General features: G+C 44.7%; 1 protein-coding gene and 1 pseudogene across 3 annotated transcripts in view; both read right to left on the bottom strand.

The window, feature by feature from the left end:
- Positions 1-24,293, bottom strand: part of ZNF616 (zinc finger protein 616) — a 55,074-nt gene that overhangs the window by 7,798 nt on the left and 22,983 nt on the right. For 2 of the 3 annotated variants that reach the window (XM_030942047.1, XM_030942046.1), the window contains one exon: positions 6,657-6,783. In XM_030942047.1, coding sequence (XP_030797907.1) covers positions 6,657-6,783 — 127 coding nt within the window. Of the gene's footprint in view, positions 1-6,656; positions 6,784-14,496; positions 14,586-23,713; positions 23,992-24,293 lie in introns of those variants that run through there. The other variant, XM_010376529.2, reaches the window with a different exon arrangement.
- LOC115892597 lies at positions 18,584-18,671 on the bottom strand (annotated as a pseudogene).

Below are 24,293 nucleotides of genomic sequence, written 5' to 3' on the forward strand. Positions count from 1 at the left end.
GGGCGGATCACGAGGTCAGGAGATCGAGACCATCCTGGTTATTAACACGGTGAAACCCCGTCTCTACTAAAAAAATACAAAAAACTAGCCGGGCGAGGTGACGGGCGCCTGTAGTCCCAGCTACTCGGGAGGCTGAGGCAGGAGAATGGCATAAACCCGGGAGGTGGAGCCTGCAGTGAGCTGAGATCCGGCCACTGCACTCCAGCCTGGGCGACAGAGCGAGACTCCGTCTCAAAAAAAAAAAAAAAAAAAAAAAAAAAAAGACAAAAGAATCAACTAAACAAACACAAAGGCAAGAACAGATATGAAGAACAAAAAAATCTAAGAGATATAGGAAACATTCTGCAAAATGGCAACAGTGAGTCCTTCTCCATCAGTAATTACATTAAGTGTAAGTGGCTTAAACTCCACAATCAGAAGATACAGACTGGCTGAATGAATTTTAAAAACAGGCTCCAACTACATGCTATCCACAAAAGATTCATTTTTATTTGAAGGACATACACAGTCTCAACTGAAAGGATGAAAAAAGATACCCCTTATAAATGGTAACAGAAAGACATCAGAGGTGGCTAAACCAATATCAGTCAAAATAGACTTTATGTCAAAACTGGTACAAGAGACAAAGAAGGGCATTATATAATAATTAAAAGGTTAATTCACTAGGAAGATATACCAATTACAGATATATATGCACCTAATATTAGAGATCCTTAATATATGAAGCAAGAGAAACATAACTAAAGGGAGAAAAGTTCCACAGTAATAATAAAAGACTTCAACGGACCACTTTTATAAATAGGACAATCAGATAGAAAAAAAGTAAGTAACTAGGCAACCTAAACTATACGTCAAATTGGACCTAACCTACATATGCACAACACATCACCCAAAAACAGCACAGAAGAATTTTTTCTGAACTCCACGTGGAACATTCTTCAAAAGAAATATTTAAAAATAAAACTTTTTAACACTTCTTTTTTTTTTGAGGCTGAGTCTCGCTCTGTTACCCAAGCTGGAAGGCAGTGGCGTGATCTTGGTTTACTGCAACCTCTGCCTCCCAGGTTCAAGTGATTCTCCTGACTCAGTCTCCTGAATACCTGGGACTACAGGTGCATGCCACCACACCAAGGTAATTTTTGTATTTTTAGTAGAGATGCAGTTTCGCCATGTTGGCGAGGCTGGTCTCAAACTCCTTGTGGGGAAAAGTCTGTGAGATCAGACTGTTACCGTGTCTATGTAGAAAGAAATAGACATAAGAGACTCCATTTTGTTCTGTACTAAGAGAAATTTTTCTGCCTTGAGATGCTGTTAATCTGTAATGCTAGCCCCAACCCTGTGCTTGCAGACACACCTGCTGTGTTGACTCAAGGTTTAATGGATTTAGGGCTGTGCAGGATGTGCTTTGTTAAAAAAGTGCTTGAAGGCAGTATGCTTGGTAAAAGTCATCGCCATTCTTTAATCTCAAGTACCCAGGGACACAATACACTGCAGAAGGCCGCAGGGACCTCTGCCTAGGAAAGCCAGGTATTGTCCAAGGTTTCTCCCCATGTGATAGCCTGAGATATGGCCTCGTGGGAAGGGAAAGACCTGACCGTCACCCAGTCCGACACCTGTAAAGGGTCTGTGCTGAGGAGGATTAGCAAAAGAGGAAGGCCTCTTTGCAGTTGAGATAAAAGGAAGGCATCTGTCTCCTGCTCGTCCCTGGGAATAGAATGTCTCATCCCTGGGAATAGAATGTCTCGGTGCAATACCCGATTGTATGTTCTATTTACTGAGATAGGAGAAAACCGCCTTAGGGCTGGAGGTGAGACATGCTGGTGGCAATACTGCTCTTTATTGCACCGAGATGTCTGTGTGCGTGCACATTAAGGCACAGCACCTTTCCTTAAACTTATTTATGACACAGAGACCTTTGTTCACATGTTTTCCTGCTGACCCTCTCCCCACTATTACCCTATAGTCCTGCCACATTCTCCTCTCCGAGATGGTAGAGATAGTGATCAATAAATACTGAGGAAGCTCAGAGACCAGGGCTGGCGCGGGTCCTCTGTATGCGGAGCGCGGTCCCCTGGGCCCAGAGACTTTGCCTCTGTCTCTTATTTCTTTTCTCAGTCTCTCATCCCACCTGACGAGAAACACCCACAGGTTGTGGAGGGGCCGGCCCTCTTCACTCCTGACCTGTTTAACACATTTTAAAGACTGAAATCATAAAGTGTAACTTATCCCATCATAATAAAGTAAAACTAGAGATCAACAGCAGAAAAAAAATTAGAATATCAACAAATACGTGGGAACAACATATTCCTCAACAGTCAATATGTCAAATTGGAAATCTCAAGGGAAATGATAAAAATACCTCAAAACAAAGGAAAATGAAAATAGAACATACCAAAACTTATGTATGCAGAGAAAACAGTGCTAAGATAGAAAACTGTTAGATATACATGCTTCCATTAAAATAGAAGATCTCCAATGGAACAGAATAGGGAACCCAGAAATACAGCCACAGATCTCCAATGGAATGGAATAGGAAACCCAGAAATACAGCCGCATACCTACAACCAACTGATCTTTGACGAAGTCAACAAAAACAATTGAGGTAAGACATTCTGTTCAACACAGGGTGCTGGAAAAACTGGCTAGCCATATATCGAAGAGTGAAACTGGACCCCTGTCTCTCATCATACACAAACATTAATTCAAGATGAATATAGATTTAAATGTAAGACCCCAGGCTACAACAATCCTGGAAGAAAACTTAGGAAAAACACTTCTGGATAAAATACAATTTTTAAAAAAAAATTTATTCCTCATTCCCCTCAGCATGATGAGAAAAAATATGTAGGTTTTATAAACATCAGTTGAGAAGTCCTTGAAGTGCAAGAAATGGGCTACATGTATAATAAAGTAAGATTTGAAAATAATAATTCAGTATAACATGATGGACATTAAAGTAGACTGGAGAATAATTATTATAATATAGCTTTTGTTCCAAAAAAAAAAAAAAAAAGGGTGATTTAAAGAAAGTCCAGCAAGTTATATTTAGGAAACTGAAATTTACTACAGAAAAGCAGTATGTCTTATATAACAAAGTATGACCAGGCCGGACGCAGTGGCTTACATCTGTAATCCCAGCACTTTGGGAGGCTGAGATGGGCAGATCACCAGAGGTCGGGAGTTCAAGATCAGCCTGACCAATATGGAGAAACCCCGCCTCTACTAAAAATACACAATTAACCCAGCGTGGTGGCACAAGCCTGTAATCCCAGCTACTCAGGAGGCTGAGGCAGGAGAATCTCTTGAATCTGGGAGACGGAGGTTGTAGTGAGCTGAGATCATGCCATTATACTCCAGCGTGGGCGACAAGAGTGAAAATCCATCTCAAAAAAACCCAAAAAACAAAAAACAAAGTATGACCAATCTCTTTCATGGTATTTCTACAATTAAGTGTGGGGAAAAGAAAGAGAGATCAGCCTGTTACTGTGTCTATATAGAAGGAAGTAGACATAAAAGACTCCATTTAGTTCTGTATTTGAGATGCTGTTAATCTGTGACCTTACCTTCAACCTTGTCCTTGCTAGAGACATGTGCTGTGGTAACTTAAGGTTAAAAGGATTTTGGGCGGTGCAGAATGTGCTTTGTTAAACAAGTGCCTAAAGGCTGCTTATGGTTAAAGGTCATCACCATTCTCTTAAATCTCAAGAAAGAGAAAAACATTTGTCTCCTGCCCCTCCCTGGGCAATGGAACATCTCCGGGTAATACCCATTGTGTGCCTTGTTTACTGAGTGAGGAGAAACTGCCTTTAGGAATAAGGTGGGACTTGCTGGAGCAATACTGCTAAAAGGTTTATGGAGATGTCGCATATACATCTCAAGGCACAGCATTTTCCTTTAAACTTATTCATATTACAAGGATTTTTTCATGTCTTACTGCCGATTTCCTCCCTACAATAATCCTATTATCCAGCCACTCCCTTATCCTTTTAATGACTAAGATAATTCTCAATAAATACTAAGGGAACTCAGAGGCCGGTGCCGGCGTGGGTCCTCTGTAAGCTGAGCGCCGGTCCCCTGGGCCCCGCTTTTCTTTCTCTACACTTTGTCTCTGTGTTTTATTCCTTTTCTCAAGTCTTTCGTTTCCACCTAACGAGAAACACCCACAAGTGTGGAGGGGCAGGCCACCCCTTCATCAAGATAGTAACTATATTTAAAAAATATATTCAAGGTATTAAAAAATTTCCAATGAAAAGAATTGTAATAAATTTCATTAACAAATTTTTTTTTTTTTTTGAGATGGAGTCTCGCTCTGTGACCCAGGCTGGAGTGCAGCGGAGCAATCTCAGCTCACTGCAAGCTCCGCCTCCCGGGTTCATGCCATTCTCCTGTCTCAGCCTCCCAAGTAGCTGGGACTACAGGCGCCGGCCACCACACCCTGCTAACTTTTTGTATTTTTAGTAGAGACGGAGTTTCACCGTGTTAGCCAGGATGGTCTCAATCTCCTGACCTCATGATCCGCCCACCTCGGCCTCCCAAAGTGCTGGCATTACAGGTGTGAGCCACGACACCCGGTCTCATTAACAAATTTAATAGTAGGAATTAAGTCAGGGGAAACGACAGTAAAAGGAATAACTGAAACTGTCTTATTACAACACTACAGAGTTTGTGTAAGTTTTAGAGAAACTGCTGCTGAACTATACCATCTGTAAAAGAAAGAAATCTGGTAAAATATATAAAATGATATACATTCCCCAATACAATACTACCTCAAAAAGAAACATAAAACAAAGGAAAACTGAGTATCCTCAAAAATAAGGAACTGATTATTAAATAAATAAAAACAAAGTTCACTTATAATACATGAAAATGCACCAGATGAAAGTAGCGGTCACTTAAAACAAAGTATGTGGACTTAAAAAATGTAAGCTTTGGCCGTGCATGGTGGCTAACACCTGTAATCCCAGCACTTTGGGAGGCTGAGGTGGGCGGATCACAGGGTTAGGGATAGGCCACAGGGATAGGCCAAGTGTACTGGCTCAAGCCTATAATATCGGGACTCTGGGATGCCAAGACCAGAGAATTCCTTGAGCCCATGAGTTCAAGAGCAGCCTGAGTGACATAGTAAAACCCTGTCTCTACCTGGGCATGGTGGTGCGCACCCATACTTCCAACTACTTGGGAGGCTGAGGTGGGAGGACTGCTTGAGCCCAGGATACAGAGGTTGCAGTGAGCTGTGATCACACCAGTGCACTCCGGCCTGGGCAACAGAGCAAGAACCTGTTTTAAACAAACAAAAAAGCACATGGACAGAAAACGAATTGGGTATTTTAACTCTGCCATAAAGTTCTCTGCCAACTTCAGCTCTGGAACCACCACTGATGTACAAAGAAGGCAGCAGAATATATATACATAGGAAATATGCGGAAAAGAAAGAGAGATCAGCCTGTTACTGTGTCTATATAGGAGGAAGCAGACATAAGAGACTCCATTTGGTTCTGTATTTGAGATGCTGTTAATCTGCGATCCTACCCCCAACCTTGTCCTTGCAAGAGACATGTGCTGTGGTGACTCAAGGCTTAATGGATATTGGGCTGTGCAAGATGTGCTTTGTTAAATAGGTGCCTAAAGGCTGCTTGTTGGTTAAAGGTCATCACCATTCTCTTAATCTCAAGTAAGAGAAAAGCATTTGTCTCCTGCCCGTCCCTGGGCAATGGAACATCTCCGTGTAAACCCGATTGTATGCTTTGTTTACTGAGCAAGGAGGAAACCGGCTTTAGGAATAAGGTGGGACTTGCTGGAGCAATGCTGCTAAAAGGTTTATGGAGAGTTTGCATATGCATCTCAAGGCACAGCATTTTCCTTTAAACTTATTCATGTCACAGGGATTTTTGTTCATACGTCTTACTGCTGATTTCCTCCCTACAATGATCCTATTGTCCAGCCACTCCCTTATCTTTTTGATGGTAAAGATAATTATCAATAAATACTAAGGGAACTCAGAGACCGGTGCCGGCATGGGACCTCTGTAAGCTGAGCGCAGGTCCCCGGGCCCCACTTTTCTTTCTCTATACTTTGTCTCTGTGTCTCATTTCTTTTCTCAAGTCTCTCGTTCCACCTAACGAGAAACGCCCACAGGTGTGGAGGGGCAGGCCACCCCTTCAAGGAGACAGTGAAAGGCCAGATGCAGCATTAAGAAGCTTTTTATGGCCGGGCGCGGTGGCTCAAGCCTATAATCCCAGCACTTTGGGAGGCCGAGATGGGCGGATCACGAGGTCAGGAGATCAAGACCATCCTGGCTAACCCGGTGAAACCCCGTCTCTACTAAAAATACAAAAAACTAGCCGGGCGAGGTGGCGGGCGCCTGTAGTCCCAGCTACTCCGGAGGCTGAGGCAGGAGAATGGCGTGAACCCGGGAGGCGGAGCTTGCAGTGAGCTGAGATCCGGCCACTGCACTCCAGCCCGGGTGACAGAGCAAGACTCCGTCTCAAATAAAAAAAAAAAGAAAAAAAGAAAAAAAAAAAAAAAAAGAAGCTTTTTATTTTTGAACCAAAAAGGCTTCAGTCTCAAATAACGGAGGGGCTCCCAAGAAAGACAACAGAGAAAATACAACAATGCACAAAGGCAGATCTGAACTTCTAGAAGGAAATTATACTCACCCAGGAAGACCAGGTTCCTGTAGTTCTCCAACATCACATCCTTGTACAAAGCTTTCTGCACAGGGTCCAGGCATTTCCACTCCTCCTGAGAGAATTCTATGGCTACATCCTTGAATGTCAAAGGTCCCTGAAATGAAAAACACATTTCAACAAGAAGCAATATGAGAGCTCTTTTGTTTACATACAATGAGGAGAGAACTATCACATCACTTTGTTGTTTTTTTTTTTTTTGAGACGGAGTCTCGCTCTGTCACCCAGGCTGGAGTGTAGTGGCCGGATCTCAGCTCACTGCAAGCTCCGCCTCCCGGGTTCACGCCATTCTCCTGCCTCAGCCTCCCGAGTAGCTGGGACTACAGGCGCCGCCACCTCGCCCGGCTAGTTTTTTTTTTTTTGTATTTTTAGTAGAGACGGGGTTTCACCGGGTTAGCCAGGATGGTCTCGATCTCCTGACCTCATGATCCACCCGTCTCGGCCTCCCAAAGTGCTGGGATTATAGGCTTGAGCCACCGCACCCGGCCTATCACATCACTTTGAAGTGTGTGTTTTGACATATCTATAAGAGGCATCTGTGAGAAAGTTACGGTCCTTAATTTTAGTTTGTTACAAAATACAATAGGAGACTATTATATTCTCTACATCAGTGTATATTTCTCTTTTTGTGGACAATGCAAGAAATACACAAATAAGAAAAACACATGGTTATCCCTTAAAAAGTGTTAGATATTATGTTCCATACATCAACTGTGTCTAGGTGAGCTACTATATGAGTGGTGTTTTCAGAGATGACAATGTCTATAGCAGCTTTAAAGAAAGGTCATAAACTAAAAACTGTGAGGACCAGAGTAACAGCAATGACTAAAGTTTTCGAACACTCCCCATGTGCTGGGCATTACTCCAAATGCTTTACATGTTCTAATTCAAATAACAACATAATAGCCTATGAGAGAGAGACTTGTTCCATGTTACTGTGTCACAGACTCACTAACAAACTTGCCTAGGTCAACAACCTGAAAATGGCAGAGCAAGCATCTGAACCCCGATGTCTGAGAATTAAGAGTTGAATCAAAACAATCAAACAGTTACATTATGGTTACAGAACGTACTAGTCTCTCTGTGCTGCTATAACCAAATAAGACTGGGTAATTTATGAACAATAGAAATATATTTCTCATAATTCTGCAGAATGGGAAAGCTAAGATCGAGGTGCCAGCAGGACTGATGTCGGCTGAGGGATGATCCCTGCTTCCAAGATAGTGTCTTGTTGCATTTTCTGGAGGGGAGGAACACTGTGTCCCCACATGGCAGAAGGGACAGAAGGGCCAAAAAGCAGTGAACTCCGTAGGATAAGCGTTTTGATATCTCATTGACCAGAACACCATATTCTATTGATGAGGGCAGAACGCTTGTGATGCAATCACCTACTAAAACCCAAACCTCATAATACCTGGAGATTGGGCATTGGGGATTAAGTTTCAAATAAATTGTGGAGGAGAGAAAAACACTCAGGCCACAGCATTCCATCCTGCCCCACCAAAATTCATGTACTCCTCACATGTAAAATGCATTCCATCCCAATGGCCCCCCGAAGTCTTCACTTTTTCTACTATCAATTCTAAACTCCATAGTCTACAGCTGCATCTAACTATAATCTAAATCAGATATGGGTGAGACTCAAAAATGTGTTTTATCCTGAGGCAAACTGCTCTCCAGCTGTGAACCTGTGAAATCAAACGACTTAAGTGCTTCCAACATCCAGTGGTGGCCTAGACACAGGTTAAATATTTCAACTCCAAAATGCAGACACAGGAAAGAAGAGGTAGCTGCTCCCATGTTAAGTCTGAAACTCAAATAGGGCACACATATTAAATCTTAAGGCTTGACAATAGTCTTCTTTGACTCTATGTCCCACCTTCTAGACGTCCTGGAGTAGGAGTTAGGTCTCCAGTGTCCTGGGGATCCCTGCCCCATTAGTTTTGTTGGGATCACCCCACATGGAAGTTCTCACAGGCTGTGGTTTCCTGAGCTGCGATCACATACCGGTGACTCTACATTTCTGGACTCTCAGGGGTGGTCCTGCTTCAGGGCTCCCCTTGACCTTGCCCTAATAAGGGCTCTCTAAGGTGTCCCTGCCTCCACGGCTAGGCTGACAACTGCCCTAGTGGTGACTTCCTGTGGTAGCACTGAAAGGAACAGGATGAAAGGTTAGGGGCCACTGAGCAAAAAAGATGACATAAACCAGCGCCTGCAGTAACACAGAGACACGAGGGTGAAGATCTAGTACCGCAGATATCTGCAGTACTAGAGTCTATCTACAATAGTACAGAAAATAGGGGAGCTTCTGACTAGAAAGCAGCAAACCTCTTCAATAGGGAGATGACAAGCAAAGACCAGAGAGGACAGAATCCCCAGCAAGAAAAAGCATGGGAAGTCTCCAGAATCTAGGGTAGTTGATTGGAGTGTCCTCCCTGAACAAAGGAGGCCCCAAATCTGGGGAGGCAGCTGATTTTTCAAATGCTGAAGTCACAAAAGAAGACAATAAAACATACAAAGAAACAGGGAAATATGGTCTATAAAAAGAAACCAATTGAATCTCTACAAACCTACATGAAAGAAATGGCGATTTACATTTTGGCTTCGAAGAATTAAAAAGAAATGTGGGCCGGGCATGATTGCTCACAACTGTAATCCCAGGACTTTCAGAGGGCCAGGTGGGAGGATCACTTTAGAGCAGGATTCGAGACCAGACTGGCCAACATGAAACCCCACCTCTACTAAAAATACAAAAATTAGCCGGGCATGGTGGCACATGCCTGTAATCCCAGCCTGAGGCGTAAGAATCGCTTGAACGGGAGGCAGAGGTTGCCGTGAGCTGAGATCACACCACTGCACTCCAGCCTGGGCAACAGAGTGTGACTCTGTCTCCAAAAATAAAAAAAATGTGAAGGTAGGCAGATCACCTGAGGTCAGGAGTTCAAGACCAGCCTGGCCAACATGGTGAAACCCCATCTCTACTAAAAATACAAAAATTAGCCAGGTGTGGTGGTGCGTGCCTGTAGTCCCAGTTACTCAGGGAGACTGAGGCGGAGAATTACTTCAATCAGGGAGGCAGAGGTTGCAGTGAGTCAAGATCATGCCACTGCACTCCAGCCTGGGCAACAGAATGAGACTCCATCTCAAAAAATAAATAATAAATAATTAAATAAAATAAAGAAAATGAAGAGAGTCTAACGAGCTCATGAAAAACCATCAAGCACCAAGAACATATGCATTCCGGGAGTCCAACAAATAATGTGAATATATCTAACATTACTCAACTTTACGTAAGCAACAAGCTTTAATGAAAGACATAATAAAGATATTATCAAAGACTGACAAACTCGATTCTTATTGGAAGACATGGTGACATAAAGACCTGCAACTGAAAAAATTCAGAGCCATTCAAACACAAAATATGTGGGATTTTTTTTTTTTTTTAAGACAGAGTCTCACTATAGCCCAGGCAGGAGTGCAGTGGTGTGATCTCAGCTCACTGCAATCTCCACCTCCCAGGTTCAAGTGATTCTCCTGCCTCGGCCTCTCAAGTAGCTGAGATTAAAGATGTGTACCACCATGTCCGGTTAATATTTGTATTTTCAGTAGAAACGGGGTTTCACCATGTTGGCCAGGCTGGTCTTGAACTCCTGACCTCAGGTGATCCACCCACCTTGGCCTCCCAAGTGCCTGGATTATAGGCGTGAGCCACCACACCTGGCTAATATGTGGAATTTAAATAATATGTGACTATGTTGTGTAAAAGGAGAACCAAAATAACTTTGGAAAGAAAATGGAGGGGTTTGGCAATCTACTTTTGAACCTATTATGTTATTTATAATCCAAAACTTTATAATCAAACATAATCTACAACAAGATATACAGAAAAATTCAAATTAAAGATCCAAGCAAACAAAATGTAAACAACAAAACATTAGATCTAAAAAAAACACAGTATTTTATAATCACAAAGTGAGCCAGGCCTTCCAAAGAAAGATCCGTTATTTATTTTTGCTTTGGTGGTATAGCGTCCTAACAGAAGCAACCACTCTTTTTTTTTTTTTTTGAGGCGGAGTCTCGCTCTGTCACCCGGACTGGAGTGCAGTGGCCGGATCTCAGCTCACTGCAAGCTCCGCCTCCCGGGTTTACGCCATTCTCCTGCCTCAGTCTCCCGAGGAGCTGGGACTACAGGCGCCGGCCACCTCGCCCGGCTAGTTTTTGTATGTTTTTTAGTAGAGAGGGGGTTTCACCGTGTTAGCCAGGATGGTCTCGATCTCCTGACCTCGTGATCGGCCCGTTTCGGCCTCCCAAAGTGCAGGGATTACAGGCTTGAGCCACCGCGCCCGGCAGCAACCACTCTTTAAACTGTCCGACCTGAAGGAACCCTCAGACACCTGTGGTGAAGACAGCATTGTGGCAGCCATGGTGACATTCTTTACAACAGTGAAAAATTGTAAAAGATCCATATGTCTTCATTTAGAGATTGTTCCAAAGAGGATGCAAAACAAGCTATTGAGTGCTTATCAACATAAAAAGATGCACCTTTGAAAAACTGGCACAATAGGCCGGGCGCGGTGGCTCAAGCCTGTAATCCCAGCACTTTGGGAGGCCGAGACGGGCGGATCACGAGGTCAGGAGATCGAGACCATCCTGGCTAACACGGTGAAACCCCATCTCTACTAAAAACTACAAAAAACTAGCCGGGCGAGGTGGCGGCGCCTGTAGTCCCAGCTACTCGGGAGGCTGAGGCAGGAGAATGGCGTAAACCCGGGAGGCGGACCTTGCAGTGAGCTGAGATCCGGCCACAGCACTCCAGCCTGGGTGACAGAGCGAGACTCCGTCTCAAAAAAAAAGAAAAAAGAAAAACTGGCACAATAAAATTTCACAACACAACATGCACTGAATAATTGTTTTCTGAAATCTCATAATGACATGTAAATGCATCTTGACACCTCTCACTGACGCTTGCCACAGAACTTACAACTGTAGCTCCCCACGGAAACATGAGGCATGATGGAGAAAGTGACAGGGAAAAGAAACCCGGGTTCCTCCAGGTTGGGTAGTTGAAAGAGTGATTGCCTCTTTAGGATGGTGCATTTCCTATTTTCCTGGATCTGGCAAGATTCCCCACTACCCTGAGGTACAATAGTGTCCTCATATACTAACGACACGTGAGATTTCCCACCCAGTAAAAAAAAACAAAAAACTTACTACTATGTTCTGTTTATATTTTGAGGCTATGGGGAAAATGAAAACCCTTTGTATTTCCATTTTCCAAGTCCTCGGACTATAAGGAGGTTTCATTATTTTGTGGAAATCAAACCAAAATAATTTTCATACTTTGCTCAATTTTCTTTTACTGCATTCTAGGAGCCATTTCATATTTTGTCATTAAATTTTTAAAATATATATGTCTTGGCCGGGCGCGGTGGCTCAAGCCTGTAATCCCAGCACTTTGGGAGGACGAGGCGTGTGGATCACGAGGTCAGGAGATCGAGACCATCCTGGCTAACATGGTGAAACCCCGTCTCTACTAAAAAAAAATACAAAAAACTAGCCGGGCGAGGTGGCGGGCGCCTGTAGTCCCAGCTACTCGGGAGGCTGAGGCAGGAGAATGGCGTGAACCCGGGAGGCAGAGCTTGCAGTGAGCTGAGATCCGGCCACTGCACTCCAGCCCAGGCCACAGAGCGAGACTCTGTCTCAAAAAAAAAATAAATAAAAATAAAATAAAATAAAATATATATGTCTTGATGTCCTTTTCTTAGGTTATAAATTTTTTTCTGTGTAAAACTAAAGCTGGGCACAGTGGCTAACATCTATAATCCCAGCACTTTGGGAGGCCAAGGCGGGCGGATCACCTGAGGTCGGAAGTTTGAGACCAGTCTGACCAACATAGAGAAACCCTGTCTCTACTAAAACTACAAAATTAGCCAGGCATGGTGGCGCATGCCTGTAGTCCCAGCTACTCAGGAGGCTTAGGCAGGAGAATCACTTGAACCCAGGAGGCGGAGGCTGCAGTGAGCCGAGACTGTGCCATTGCACTCCAGCCTGGGCAACAAGAACAAAGTCTGTCTCAAAAAAAAAAAGGTAAAATGTTTCCTTGATGCCCATTTTTGTTTGCTGATAAATTACATTGTGTATATTTAAGGTATAAATATACCTTAGTAAAAAAGTCAAATTTGACTTTAACAAATTAACATACCCTTCATCTCATGTTACTTTTTTTCTTTTATCTGTTTTGGCCAGAACAGCTAAAATCTCATTTAGCATGAATTTCATATATAATAAAACATTATTTTCAGGGCAGGTGCGGTGGCTCACACTGTAATCCCAGCACTTTGGGAAGCCGAGGCAGGCAGTTCATCTGAGATCAGGAGTTCGAGACCAGCCTGGCCAATATGGTGAAACCCCCGTCTCCACTAAAAATACAAAAATTAGCCAGGCATGGTGGCGCATGCCTGTAATTCCAGCTATTGGGAGGCTGAGGCAGGAGAATCACCTGAACCGGGGAGACAGAGGTTGCAGTGAGCCAAGATCATGCCGTTGTACTCCGGCCTGGGAGACAAGAGCGAGACTCCGTCTCAAAACAAAAAGCAAAAAACAAAACAAAATTATTTCCTACCATCCTCGTGTTGTATTAACTTAACGCCTGAACTGCATCTTTGCTTGAACTTTTACAGAAAAACAAATACATACATCATGTGATGTTTAAAAATATATAATATTTAACAATAATTGGTGCAGTGAGAGAATGTGGCTCCACCTTCTCTGATAACAAATGCTCAGCTCTTACATCTGAGCAAAATAATAACCTTAAAACTTAAAACAACTGCTGGTAAGAGTCTCCACAGGAACAAAGCAGTCTCTGTAAGATGGATATTCTGACCATGGCTAGAAGAATCTGACATTCAGGTTGATTTCATATTTTTGAATCAATGATGGAATAAAACACGCTCTAATAATGTCTGTATCTAGTTTTCCATTCAATTCCCAGTCATGAAGGGTGGTGCAGTTAGAAATAGTGACTCATTCATACAGCTTCAAGTGTAGTATAAAATCAGGCAGAAAGATCTCCCCTTACAGGCCTCCTTTTCCATAATTTTGTTGTTGTTGTTGTTGTTGTTGCTGTTTTGAGGATGAAGTCTTGCTCTGTCACCCAGGATGGGATACAGCAGCACCATCTCGGCTCACTGCAACCTGCACCTCCGGGCTCAAGCTATTGTCCCACCTCAGCCTCCTGAGTAGCTGGGATTACAGGTCCCTGCCACCATGACCATCTAATTTTTGTATTTTTAGTACAGACGAGGTTTCACCATGTTGGCCAGCTCGTCTCAAACTCCTGAGCTCAAGTGATCCGCCCACCTCAGCCTCCTAAAGTGCTGAGATTGCAGGCATGAGCCACTGCGCCTGGCCCCTTTTGATAATTTACTAGATATTTATGCACATTAATATGTGACTTCCACAGGCAGCTTCTCTATTCCTGGTCTACAGAGAGCTGCTGATAGTGCCTCCAATGTGGCCCCCAAACAATCCTTGCTGCCCAACAGCTCTGATACCACGGGGCCCACACTCTGTCTCTATCCATGTCTGGTGTGAGCCCTCCCCAGGACCATGCCCAGTACAGCCTCTTCCCAAGTTCATGTCACTCGGTCATGGCGAGATAGAATCTAAATAAGATGAGAGGAACTAAGGAGAAGCTTCAGACGCAGAGAAGATTCGCAACTCCAACGTCCTGCACTTACTTCACAAAGGAAGGAGACAGAATGACCCACCAAGAATGTCACTTTACCTGAGTAAAATATCACTTTACCTGAGTAGCCATCACTGACTCCTTTTCTTTCCTCTTCTTCCTCTTCTGGGTTTCTTTCTCAGTCAATGTTAATTATTCACACATCAAACCTGAAAGTAAAAAATCTGTTGTTTAACGCTTTGAAACAACACATTACTTTCTGTATCACAATCATGCACACAGGGAAGGCCTCAGCATGTGGAGCGACAGCCCACTGCACCAGGGAGATGCAAGAATAATACATTCCTACACAAAGACCAAGTGAATCTTTCACTGTTTTCTTCAGCACTAGCTCCCCTCCGGGAGATGCCCACACACAGGCTGCAGCAGAGGGTAGCTGGGCTGGACTGAGCTCCCATTCAGGGCAAGGACCTATCCCTGATTAAACCCCATGCAGAGCGCAGCACTCCCTCACCTCTGTGGGTCACAGGCTGAGCTCTGCCCTGGGAAATGGAGGATACAGAGGCTTGAAGCTCAATGCTGGATACAAATGAGAATCAATTTGGGGCTGGGAGCGGTGGCTCATGCCTGTAATCCCAGCACTTTGGGAGGTCGAGGCGGGTGGATACCTGAGGTCAGGAATTCGAGACCAGCCTGGCCAACATGGTGAAACACCCTCTCTACCAAAAATACAAAAATTAGACAGGCGTGGTGGCACACGCCTTTAATCCCAGTTACTTGGGAGGCTGAGGCAGGAGAATCGCTTGAACCTGGGAGGCAGAAGTTGCAGTGAGCCCAGATCAAGCCACTGTACTCCAGCCTGGGTGCCAGAGACAGACTCCGTCTCCAAAAAAAAAAAAAAGAAAAGCATCAACTTGGGTACCTCTTAAACATTACGGAGGCTGGGCCCACCCTAACTACTGGAATGAGAATCTCTATAAGGGGGGAATGAACCATGTGTTACAAATGCCTTAGCACTCTAGTCTGAAGCCAGGATTGAGTACGTCTCAAAGGGGGCAAGACTACCACAGCCCCAATCTCCCAGCTCTGATCTCCCCTTGGGGCCTTGTTGTTACCAGTCTGTAGAAAGTGAAGGCAAAGAACCAGAAAGACACACACAGAGCAAAAATATGGACCTGCTTTTATTGGCTTTTATTTGCAATCCTAGAATCAGACAACACCTCGTTCTTAGCATGAAAGGCGCTGAGGGGAAGAGGTTGGCTTCATAAGCTGAAAGGGCCGAATGGAGCAAAACCAGGAAACTAAAAGCAGGTTGGTTGTTTCAAAGCTACTTTTCTTTGCGTTGCCATTTTCCCCAGATCCTCAAAATGTAAAAAGAACATAGTAGTAAGTTTTGTTTAAATGAGTAGGAAACCTCATGTGATGCTGGTGGGAGAGGGCACCTTTGCAGCTTGGGATGGGGGAAATCTTGCCAGATTACCTGCAACTGAGGGGCCAGAGAGTTCTAGGCACAGGGACAGCTCAGGTAGACACCCTCAGGCAGGAGTAACCTCGCACCAGGAATAGGAAAGAGGCCTGTGTGGCTGGAGCAGAGGGAGTGAGGAGGACACAGGTAGGAAATGAGGTCAGAGAGGTCCCGAGGCAGCAGATCAGGTAGGCAGGAGTCTTCAAACATTTTTCTTCCACAGCTCACAACACTTTTAGAAACTATGCATTTCCCTACCATTTTAGGTAAATGTAACTTTTATTTATCATTTGAATTAAAACCCTTCTATACAAAGTCATATCTTCTCTATTTCAAATATATGCTGAATGTAAAGCTAAAGCCAGGAAGTACAGGGCCACCGTCATCTGAGAGATGTTCAGGTGTGCAGGCGAATGTACATGGGGAGTTGGGGAAGTCACTTTAGACACATAAAGGTGGAGATGTCTCTTAGACGGTTGAACAGACGGCTGAGGAGACAATAGGATACAGAATTCTAGAGTTCGGGGGACAGGTCTGCAGGGAACATGGAGACATGTAGGTGGGTAGGTGGGTGATATCGATTGGCTCTGTGTCCTTGGCCCAAATCTCACATTGAATTGTAATCCCCACTGTTACTGGTGCATCCTCCCACCTGGTGGGAAGTGGTTGGATTATGGGGGTGGATTCCTGTTGAATGGTTTCGCACCACCCCTTGGTGCTGTTCTTATCACAGTGAGTTCTCACGAGATCTGGTTGTTTACAAGTGTGTAGCGCCTCCCCTCTCACTCTCTCTTGCTCCTGCTCCCGCCATGTGAGACGCCTGCTCCTACTTCACCTGCTACCATGTTTGGAATCTTCCTGAAGGCTCCCCAGAAGCAGATGTCACTATGCTTCCTGTGCAGCCTGCAGAACTGTGAGCGAGTTAAACCTGTTTTTTTAATAAATTACTCAGTCTCTGGAATTTTGCTGTAGCAATTCCAGAATGCACTAATACAGTGGGGTTTAAAGCCATGAGATGAGATGATGAGGAAACAGTGGGTGTGGACAGAGATAAGAAGAGGTTCAAGGACTAAGCCATGAGTCATTCCCACACTGAGAAATATTCGGAGTCAGGACACAGCAGCAGAGGAAAGTGAAATGGTCAGGGAGGTGATAAGAAAATCAAACAGAAAGCTTCTGACAGGAAAAGAAAGACTAAAGCAGGAAAAGAAATACATTGGATTTAGAAATGGGGAGGTCACCGGTGACTCTGAAAAATAAAGTTATCAGTGGAATGGTGGGTATGAAAGTTTGATTGGATGCATTCAAGAGGGAATTGGAGGCAAGAAGTGAAGACAGAGAGTATAAATAAGATTTTAGCACAGAAGAGGGGTACTCATACAGGCAGAAATGTAGTTAGTAGTATGTTTTGTTTTAATTAGGGCAGAGTGGAAGGAGAACTATAAGCTTCAGGGTCGGTGTGTGTGCATGCGTTTAATGGGCAATACCACCATCAGTAAACACTGTTTAAAATAATTCCCTAGAGGTAAAAATAGAAGATGCAGTTGTTACACTTTATAAAAAGCCAATTTTTTTTTCTCTTTTTAACTTATATTTTAAGTTCAGGGGTACATGTGCAGGATGTGCCAGCTGGTTCACAGGTAAATGGGTCATGGGGGTTTGTTGTACACATTATTTCATCACCCAGGTGTTTCTGTTTTTTTTTTTTTTCTTTTTGAGACAGTCTCGCTCCGTCGCCCAGGCTGGAGTGCAATGGCACGATCTCGGCTCACTGCAACCTCTGCCTTCCTGGTTCAAGCAATTCTCCTGCCTCAGCCTCCTGAGTAGCTGGGACTACAGGCGTGTGCCACCACACCTGGCTAATTTTTGTATTTTTAGTAGAGACGAGATTTCACTATATTGGTCAGGCTGGTTGCGAACTCCAGACCTCAGGTGATCCACTCACCTCGGCCTCCCAAAGTGCTGGGATTACAGGCGTGAGCTGCCACGCCTGGCCCCGTCACCCGGGTATTAAGCCTAAAGTGTATTAGTTATTTCTCCTGATTCTCTCCCTCCTCCCACCCTCCACCCTCAGGTAGGTCCCAGTGTGTGTTGTTGCCTTCTATGTATCCATGTTTTCTTGTCATTTACCTCCCACTTATGAGTGAGAATACGCAGTGTTTGGTTTTCTGTTTCTGTGTTAGTTTGCAAAGGATAATGGCCTCCAGCTCCACCCATGTCCGGGCCAAGGGCATTATTTTGTTCCTTTTTATGGAAAGGCCGTTATTTTGTACTAGCCTCCCGCACTACCAGACCAAGCCAGAATGAAGTCTCTCATGCTAAGTGCCACATTATCACTGACCCTGGAAATGAGCCACATTTAGGAAAAAAGAAGATTCCAAAAAATAAAACAGGAACAGGAGTTAAAAAATGAATTTGCAATAATTTCCCTTTTTTTTTTTTTTTGAGACAGAGTCTCGCTCTGTCGCCCAGGCTGGAGTGCAGTGGCCAGATCTCAGCTCACTGCAAGCTCCGCCTCCCGGGTTTACGCCATTCTCCTGCCTCAGCCTCCCGAGTAGCTGGGACCACAGGCGCCCGCCACCTCGCCCGGCTAGTTTTTTGTAGTTTTTAGTAGAGACGGGGTTTCACTGGGTTAGCCAGGATGGTCTCGATCTCCTGACCTCGTGATCCGCCCGTCTCGGCCTCCCAAAGTGCTGGGATTACAGGCTTGAGCCACCGCGCCCAGCCCATAATTTCCCTTCTTATCACGACATCGTAACAAAGTTTGAGGGAAGCACATCTCACATGAGTGTGAAAACCCAGTCATCACATTTATGAACTACAAAAGGATCGAATTTGTTGTGATTTTGTCCTTCAACAATAAGAAACTGGTAAATGTGTCTCTCTAAGTTCTGTGAGCCATCCTAGCAAATTAATCAAACCTTTGGATGGGGTAGTAGGAATGCCAATTTGGAGTCAGTAGGTCAGAAGTATAGGTGACAACCTACTACTTTTAAATGATAGCCGAAGTGAGCCGGGGCAGTCTTGTGAGACTGAGCCCTTAACCTGTGGGCAACCTGTGGGAGATGACTCTAACTCCAAGTAGATAGTGCCAGAATTAAATTGAATTATAAGGCAATCTAGCTGGTGTCTGCTGGAGAATAGTTTAGTGTGTAGGAGAAAACTCCCAACACCGGCCATAGAAGAGTTCTGTGTTAAGTGTGAGAGTAGAGACAAAAAATGCTTTTTCCTTTACACCCAGCAATTACTAGGACTGTCATTCTCCAAAGAGCATTATCCATCCTCTTCCCAAACTGCCTCCCCAGGATCTAGTGGACCCTCTTGACTAGAGAAAATATCCCTGTTCCACACTGAGTTTAAAGCATTTTGCCTCATAGCTCCCTGTGCCTGTTGCAGCAGACAGAGGTGGGGGGAAAGTAATCACCACTGTCCTGGCAGCGAGAAAGTAACAGCTCTATCTTCCGAGGACAGTCCCAGTTGAAATCTTTGTGCTGCAGGTCATTGTGATATCATATTCTCTGATTCTTTGAAAAATCTTCCCTAAGTCACCACCCTGCCATAGACCCACCACAGAAAACCCTCCCTAATGAAAGCCTTTTGTCACTAGAGTTTGAGGCCCTAATGTTCCCCTCCTAAACTGAGACAGGTTTACAAACTTCCATGGGGTCCACGCCCTTCCCAGATACTCCATGGTGCTCCCCATATCCTGCTACGAAATCCCACATGCCCCAGCAACTCATAAACTCATGCTGACCTAATACATAAAAAGATACCTGAGGACTCAATGACCCAAGACACCCTATTCCATGTATAATGACCCCACCCCTGAACACTGGCACCACCATCTACTAACACAGATGTCTCCAGTGATGCACATGCCCCAATGAGATCCCAACATCTTCCAAGGAAACTCTCCACATTGACATTTAGATATTCCAAAATGCATCTATAACCATCTTAACTTGCAGCCCAAAATACTCCAAAATAACAAATGTTGCCGCCAAAGTGATAGACTCCACAGAAGTCACTATCGAGAATGCTTGCTGTGCTGCAGCTCTGGGTTCCACACCCTCAGGACCAATGCACCACCTCTTCAGCTGCCCACCCTCCCCGTGGGCTCAGCTTAGGCCTTGATCCTCAATTCAGCTGACCCTTGAACAATATAGGTTTGGACTGTGTGACTCCACTTTTAATAGAATTTTCCTCCATAAACATCCTGAAGAATATTTTGGAGATTTGCAATATTTTGGCTATTATCAAAGAGGCAAGAGATAACAGATGTTAGCAATGATGTGGAGAAAAATGAGCCCTTGTACACTGTTGCTGGGAGTGTACCTCAGCAGAGCCATTATGAAAAACACTATGGACGTTCTTCAAAATATTAAAAACAGAACAACAATGCAATCCAGCAATCCCATTTCTGGGTATAAATCCAAAGGAAATCCAATCAGTATGTTGAAGAGACATTTAGGCCAGGTGTGGTAGTTCATGCCTATAATACCAGCACTCTGAGAAGCTGAGATGGGAAGATAGCTTGAGACCAGGAGTTAGAGACCAGCTTGGACAAAACAGCAGGACCATGGCTCTACTTTAAAAAAAAAAAAAAAAAGGAACATCTGCCCCCCCTCATGGTCACTACAGTATTATTCACAATAGCCAAGATACAGAAACAACCAAAGTGCCCATCCATGAATGAATATGTAAAGAAAATGTGTGTGTATATATATGTATGTATGTGTATATATAGTGTGTGTGTACATTTGCATAATGGAATATTATTCAACCATAAAAAAGAAAATCCTGCTATTTCCAACAACATGGATGACTCTGGAGGACATTATGCTGGGCGATATCAGACTGACACAGCAAGATAACTGCTGTATGTTCTCACAAGTAGAATCTAAAAAAGTCCAATTCAGTAACAGGGCAGAACAGTTGTTACCACAGGAGAAATGTTGGTCAAAGGGTACAAATTCTCAGTTGTAAAATGAAGAAGTTCTGGCTGGGTGCGGTGGCTCACACCTGTAATCCCAGCACTTTGAGAGGCCGAGGCAGGCGGATCACGAGGTCAGGAGATCCAGACCATCCTGGCTAACATGGTGAAACCCTGTCTCTACCAAAAATACAAAAAACTAGCTGGGCGAGGTGGCGGGCGCCTGTAGTCCCAGCTACTCGGGAGGCTGAGGCAGGAGAATGGCGTGAACCCGGGAGGCGAGCTTGCAGTGAGCTGAGAGTGCCACTGCACTCCAGCCTGGGCGACGGAGTGAGACTCCAAAACAAAACAAAACAAAACAAACAAACAAACAAATGAATAAGTTCTGAGGAATCTAATGTACTCTGTGGTGAGTATACCGTACTGGACACTTGAACAGTTTGGAAAGTTTTTGAAAAATCTAATAAATTGTGTGGTAAAAGTAAAAAAAAAAAAAAAAAAAGGCAATATTTAGAAATTAATGACATCAGCTGATTACAGGATGACATCAAATCTTATTTCAGAAGTTAGTAATTATAGAAGAAACTGAATAAACTAAAATTTAAATCAAGCTTCCAAAATAACAATGAATTAACTGTAAAGCAACTACAAGAAAAAAAGTAAATCCATTAACAAAACAAAAAAGCAAACACTCTCAATCCTCCTTCAAAGGCATACATTGTAGGCCTGGAGAGGTGGTTCACACATGTAATCCCAGCACCTTCAGGGGCTGAGAAGGAAGGACTGCTTGAGTCCAGGAGGTCGAGGCTGCAGTGAGAGGATATAATGCTAATATACTCCAGCCTGGGCCACAGAGAGAGACCCTGTCTCAAAAAGATAAAAAACAAACAAAAAAACCAAAGCTATATCTTGTAGTGACAGTCAGTCATTTCTTGCCTATTTCTCCCCTCCTCCATCCTCTACTCCATCCCTGGAAAGAAGAGTTACAAAATGACTGAATCAAGTCACTGCCCTGTGGCTAAATAGGGATTTCAAATATCTTTTGATACAAATAAATACAAAATGCACAAGCCTTATAGAAAAGAGTGGTAATTTTCATCCTCATGAGTACAATTTAAAAAAACAAATTTTAAATTAGAATATAAAGTCACAAATCAATATATTAAAACAACCATCCATATCCAACCAACTCGCAGCTCATCAGGATGGGGTCCTCTCCCCCTCTCTTCACTGCTATGTGTTTCCCTCTCTCATGCTGCATGTCTTTTTTTCCCCTTTTCTGTTCTTCTCCCCTTTCTTTATTCCTTCTTTTATGTCTGTTCTGCCCAATGCTTCGAAACTTATTTCACCTCTTGTTGCTCTTTCTCCCCAAACTTTCCCATGGTCCCCAAATGAGGAAAGAAAAAGACCCTCTCACATTGTTTTACATTGTTTTATACTCAGCACCTGTTTTAAGAAAAAAACAAGGAAGTAAAACCAAAGACAGGCAGCCCCACGCCAGGCCCGGAACCAGGCCTGAGCCTGCCTGGCCTAAACCCAGTAGTTAAAAATCAACTCATAACTTAGAAACCCGTGTTATTCATAGACTCCTGACACTGTATAGAAGAACACTGTGAAACTCCCTGCCCTGTTCTGTTTCTCTCTGACCACCGGTGCATGAAACTCCTGTCAGGTATCCCCTAGATTGCTCCATCACGACGCTTCCATGTGAAATCTTTAGTGTCATGAGCCCTTAAAAGGGACAGAAATTGTGCACTCGGGGAGCTCAGATTTTAAGGCAGTAGCTTGCCGATGCTCCCAGCTGAATAAAGCCCTTCCTTCTACAACTGGGTGTCTGAGGTTTTGTCAGCGGCTCCTCCTGCTACACCCAGCCTCCACGTATTCCTGCCTCTTTCCCCCCATCTGAGCTCCCTGTCTGCTCTCCCTGTTAAAATCCCTCTTCCCTGTTAAATTCCCTCTTCCCTGTTACATCTGCTTTGTTTCCACTCTCTAGCACCCCCAGCTTCCTAGTCTTCCTCCCTGATGTGGTTCTCCGTCTACTCTTCCTTTGTTACCCACTCCCCTCTCCTTCAGTCCCAGCACCACGTGGCTCTGTCAGCCGGGGCTCCAACTCTCTTACCTTTTCCGGCCCCCACCCCGCCCCCGCCCCCGTCTGACTTCAGTGTTTCCTCCTTTGCCGCCCCTCTCTATTTTGCTGCCCTTCATCTCCCTGAAGGTCTCCCTTTTCCCTAATTTCATTATGTGCTTTTCTCCCCGTGCTACTTTCTCCATGCGTCCTCTTTCCCTCTTGCTCTCTTTGCAAGTCCCTAAATTATCATCCTTTATGCTGTATACTCATTCTTTTCTCCCCAATTTTTCTTTCTGTTCCGTCACTCCCCCTCTTTTCCTCTCCTGATCCCTCTCACCCAACATTCAGGAGGAAAGGGGAGGAATAAGATGCCCACCTCCCAGAAGAGCACATTTTCCACTGGAGTAAAAATTTGGGAATGAAAAACAGTGGGTGTCACAAGACAGACTCGATGACCTCCCGCAACGCGGAGTCAGGAAAAGCAGTGGCTGTGAAGGGGAAGCCTGGAGAGCGGAAGGACCCGGCGTGAGGAGCACACTAGGTGGCGCGGGGGACGGTGTCTCAGGACAGGGAGGGTCTGCAGAATCCCAGGACCTGGGAGGAGAAGCGCCTCCTTCAGGAGCCGGACAGCGGGCGCTCCCCTCCAGGGGCCGACAACGGCAAAGCTCGGGGGTCTCGACTGGTGGGAATCCACCTCGCGAGGGAGGACTTCACTTGGCCCGAGGCCGAAGCAGAGGTCAATAAGGGTTTTAAGCAGGAACACGACCTGAATGGGGTTATCTACATGGTTATCTACCTGGCAGAAAGGCAGGGAGCAAGGAACAGCCTGAGAGAGATTTTAAACCGAAAGGGAAGCAATTCTCGGACTTACGTGGGGAGAAGTGGCTGTTGCAGGGGCGAAGGGGTTATGGATATTTTAAGGTCCGTAGCGATCCCCAGATCACTGGTATGGAGAAGTGAGGACTGCAAAGTGCACGTTTAATCCAGGCAGACGGAGCGAAGCAATGTTTAATCCACGTAGACGGAAACACACACCGCGATAAGGCCTTTCCCTGGCGCAATCTACTTCCGGGAGTGACGGAAACTGCTAGCGGAGAGAAAAAACTGGGAGGCCAGGGGACGGAGCCTGGGCAAGCCTCTATTGGCAAGGGGCGGGTCGGAAAGAGGGGCCTGACTCGCGGAGGGACCATGAGAGGGTGGAGCCGGGCCGTGGCGGCAGTGGGCGTGGCTAGGTGGGGCGTGACGGAGCCTCGGCGGAGGATGGGGCGGGGTTTCATGGGGTAAGTGCGGCCGAGATAGAGCCTGTGATTTACCCTGCTTCACAGGCAGCATGTCTGGTTTTCTGCCTACTTCTTGTCCTATGAAGCAGCGTTGCTTCCTGCCTATTTTAAGTTAACGTTTCAGAATTTAAGGTTAAAGCTTAAAGTTGTGGTCCACTTATATTGGAATCT

Source organism: Rhinopithecus roxellana, chromosome 12, assembly GCF_007565055.1.
Source record: "Rhinopithecus roxellana isolate Shanxi Qingling chromosome 12, ASM756505v1, whole genome shotgun sequence".
In the NCBI taxonomy this organism is placed as follows: Eukaryota; Metazoa; Chordata; class Mammalia; order Primates; family Cercopithecidae; genus Rhinopithecus; species Rhinopithecus roxellana.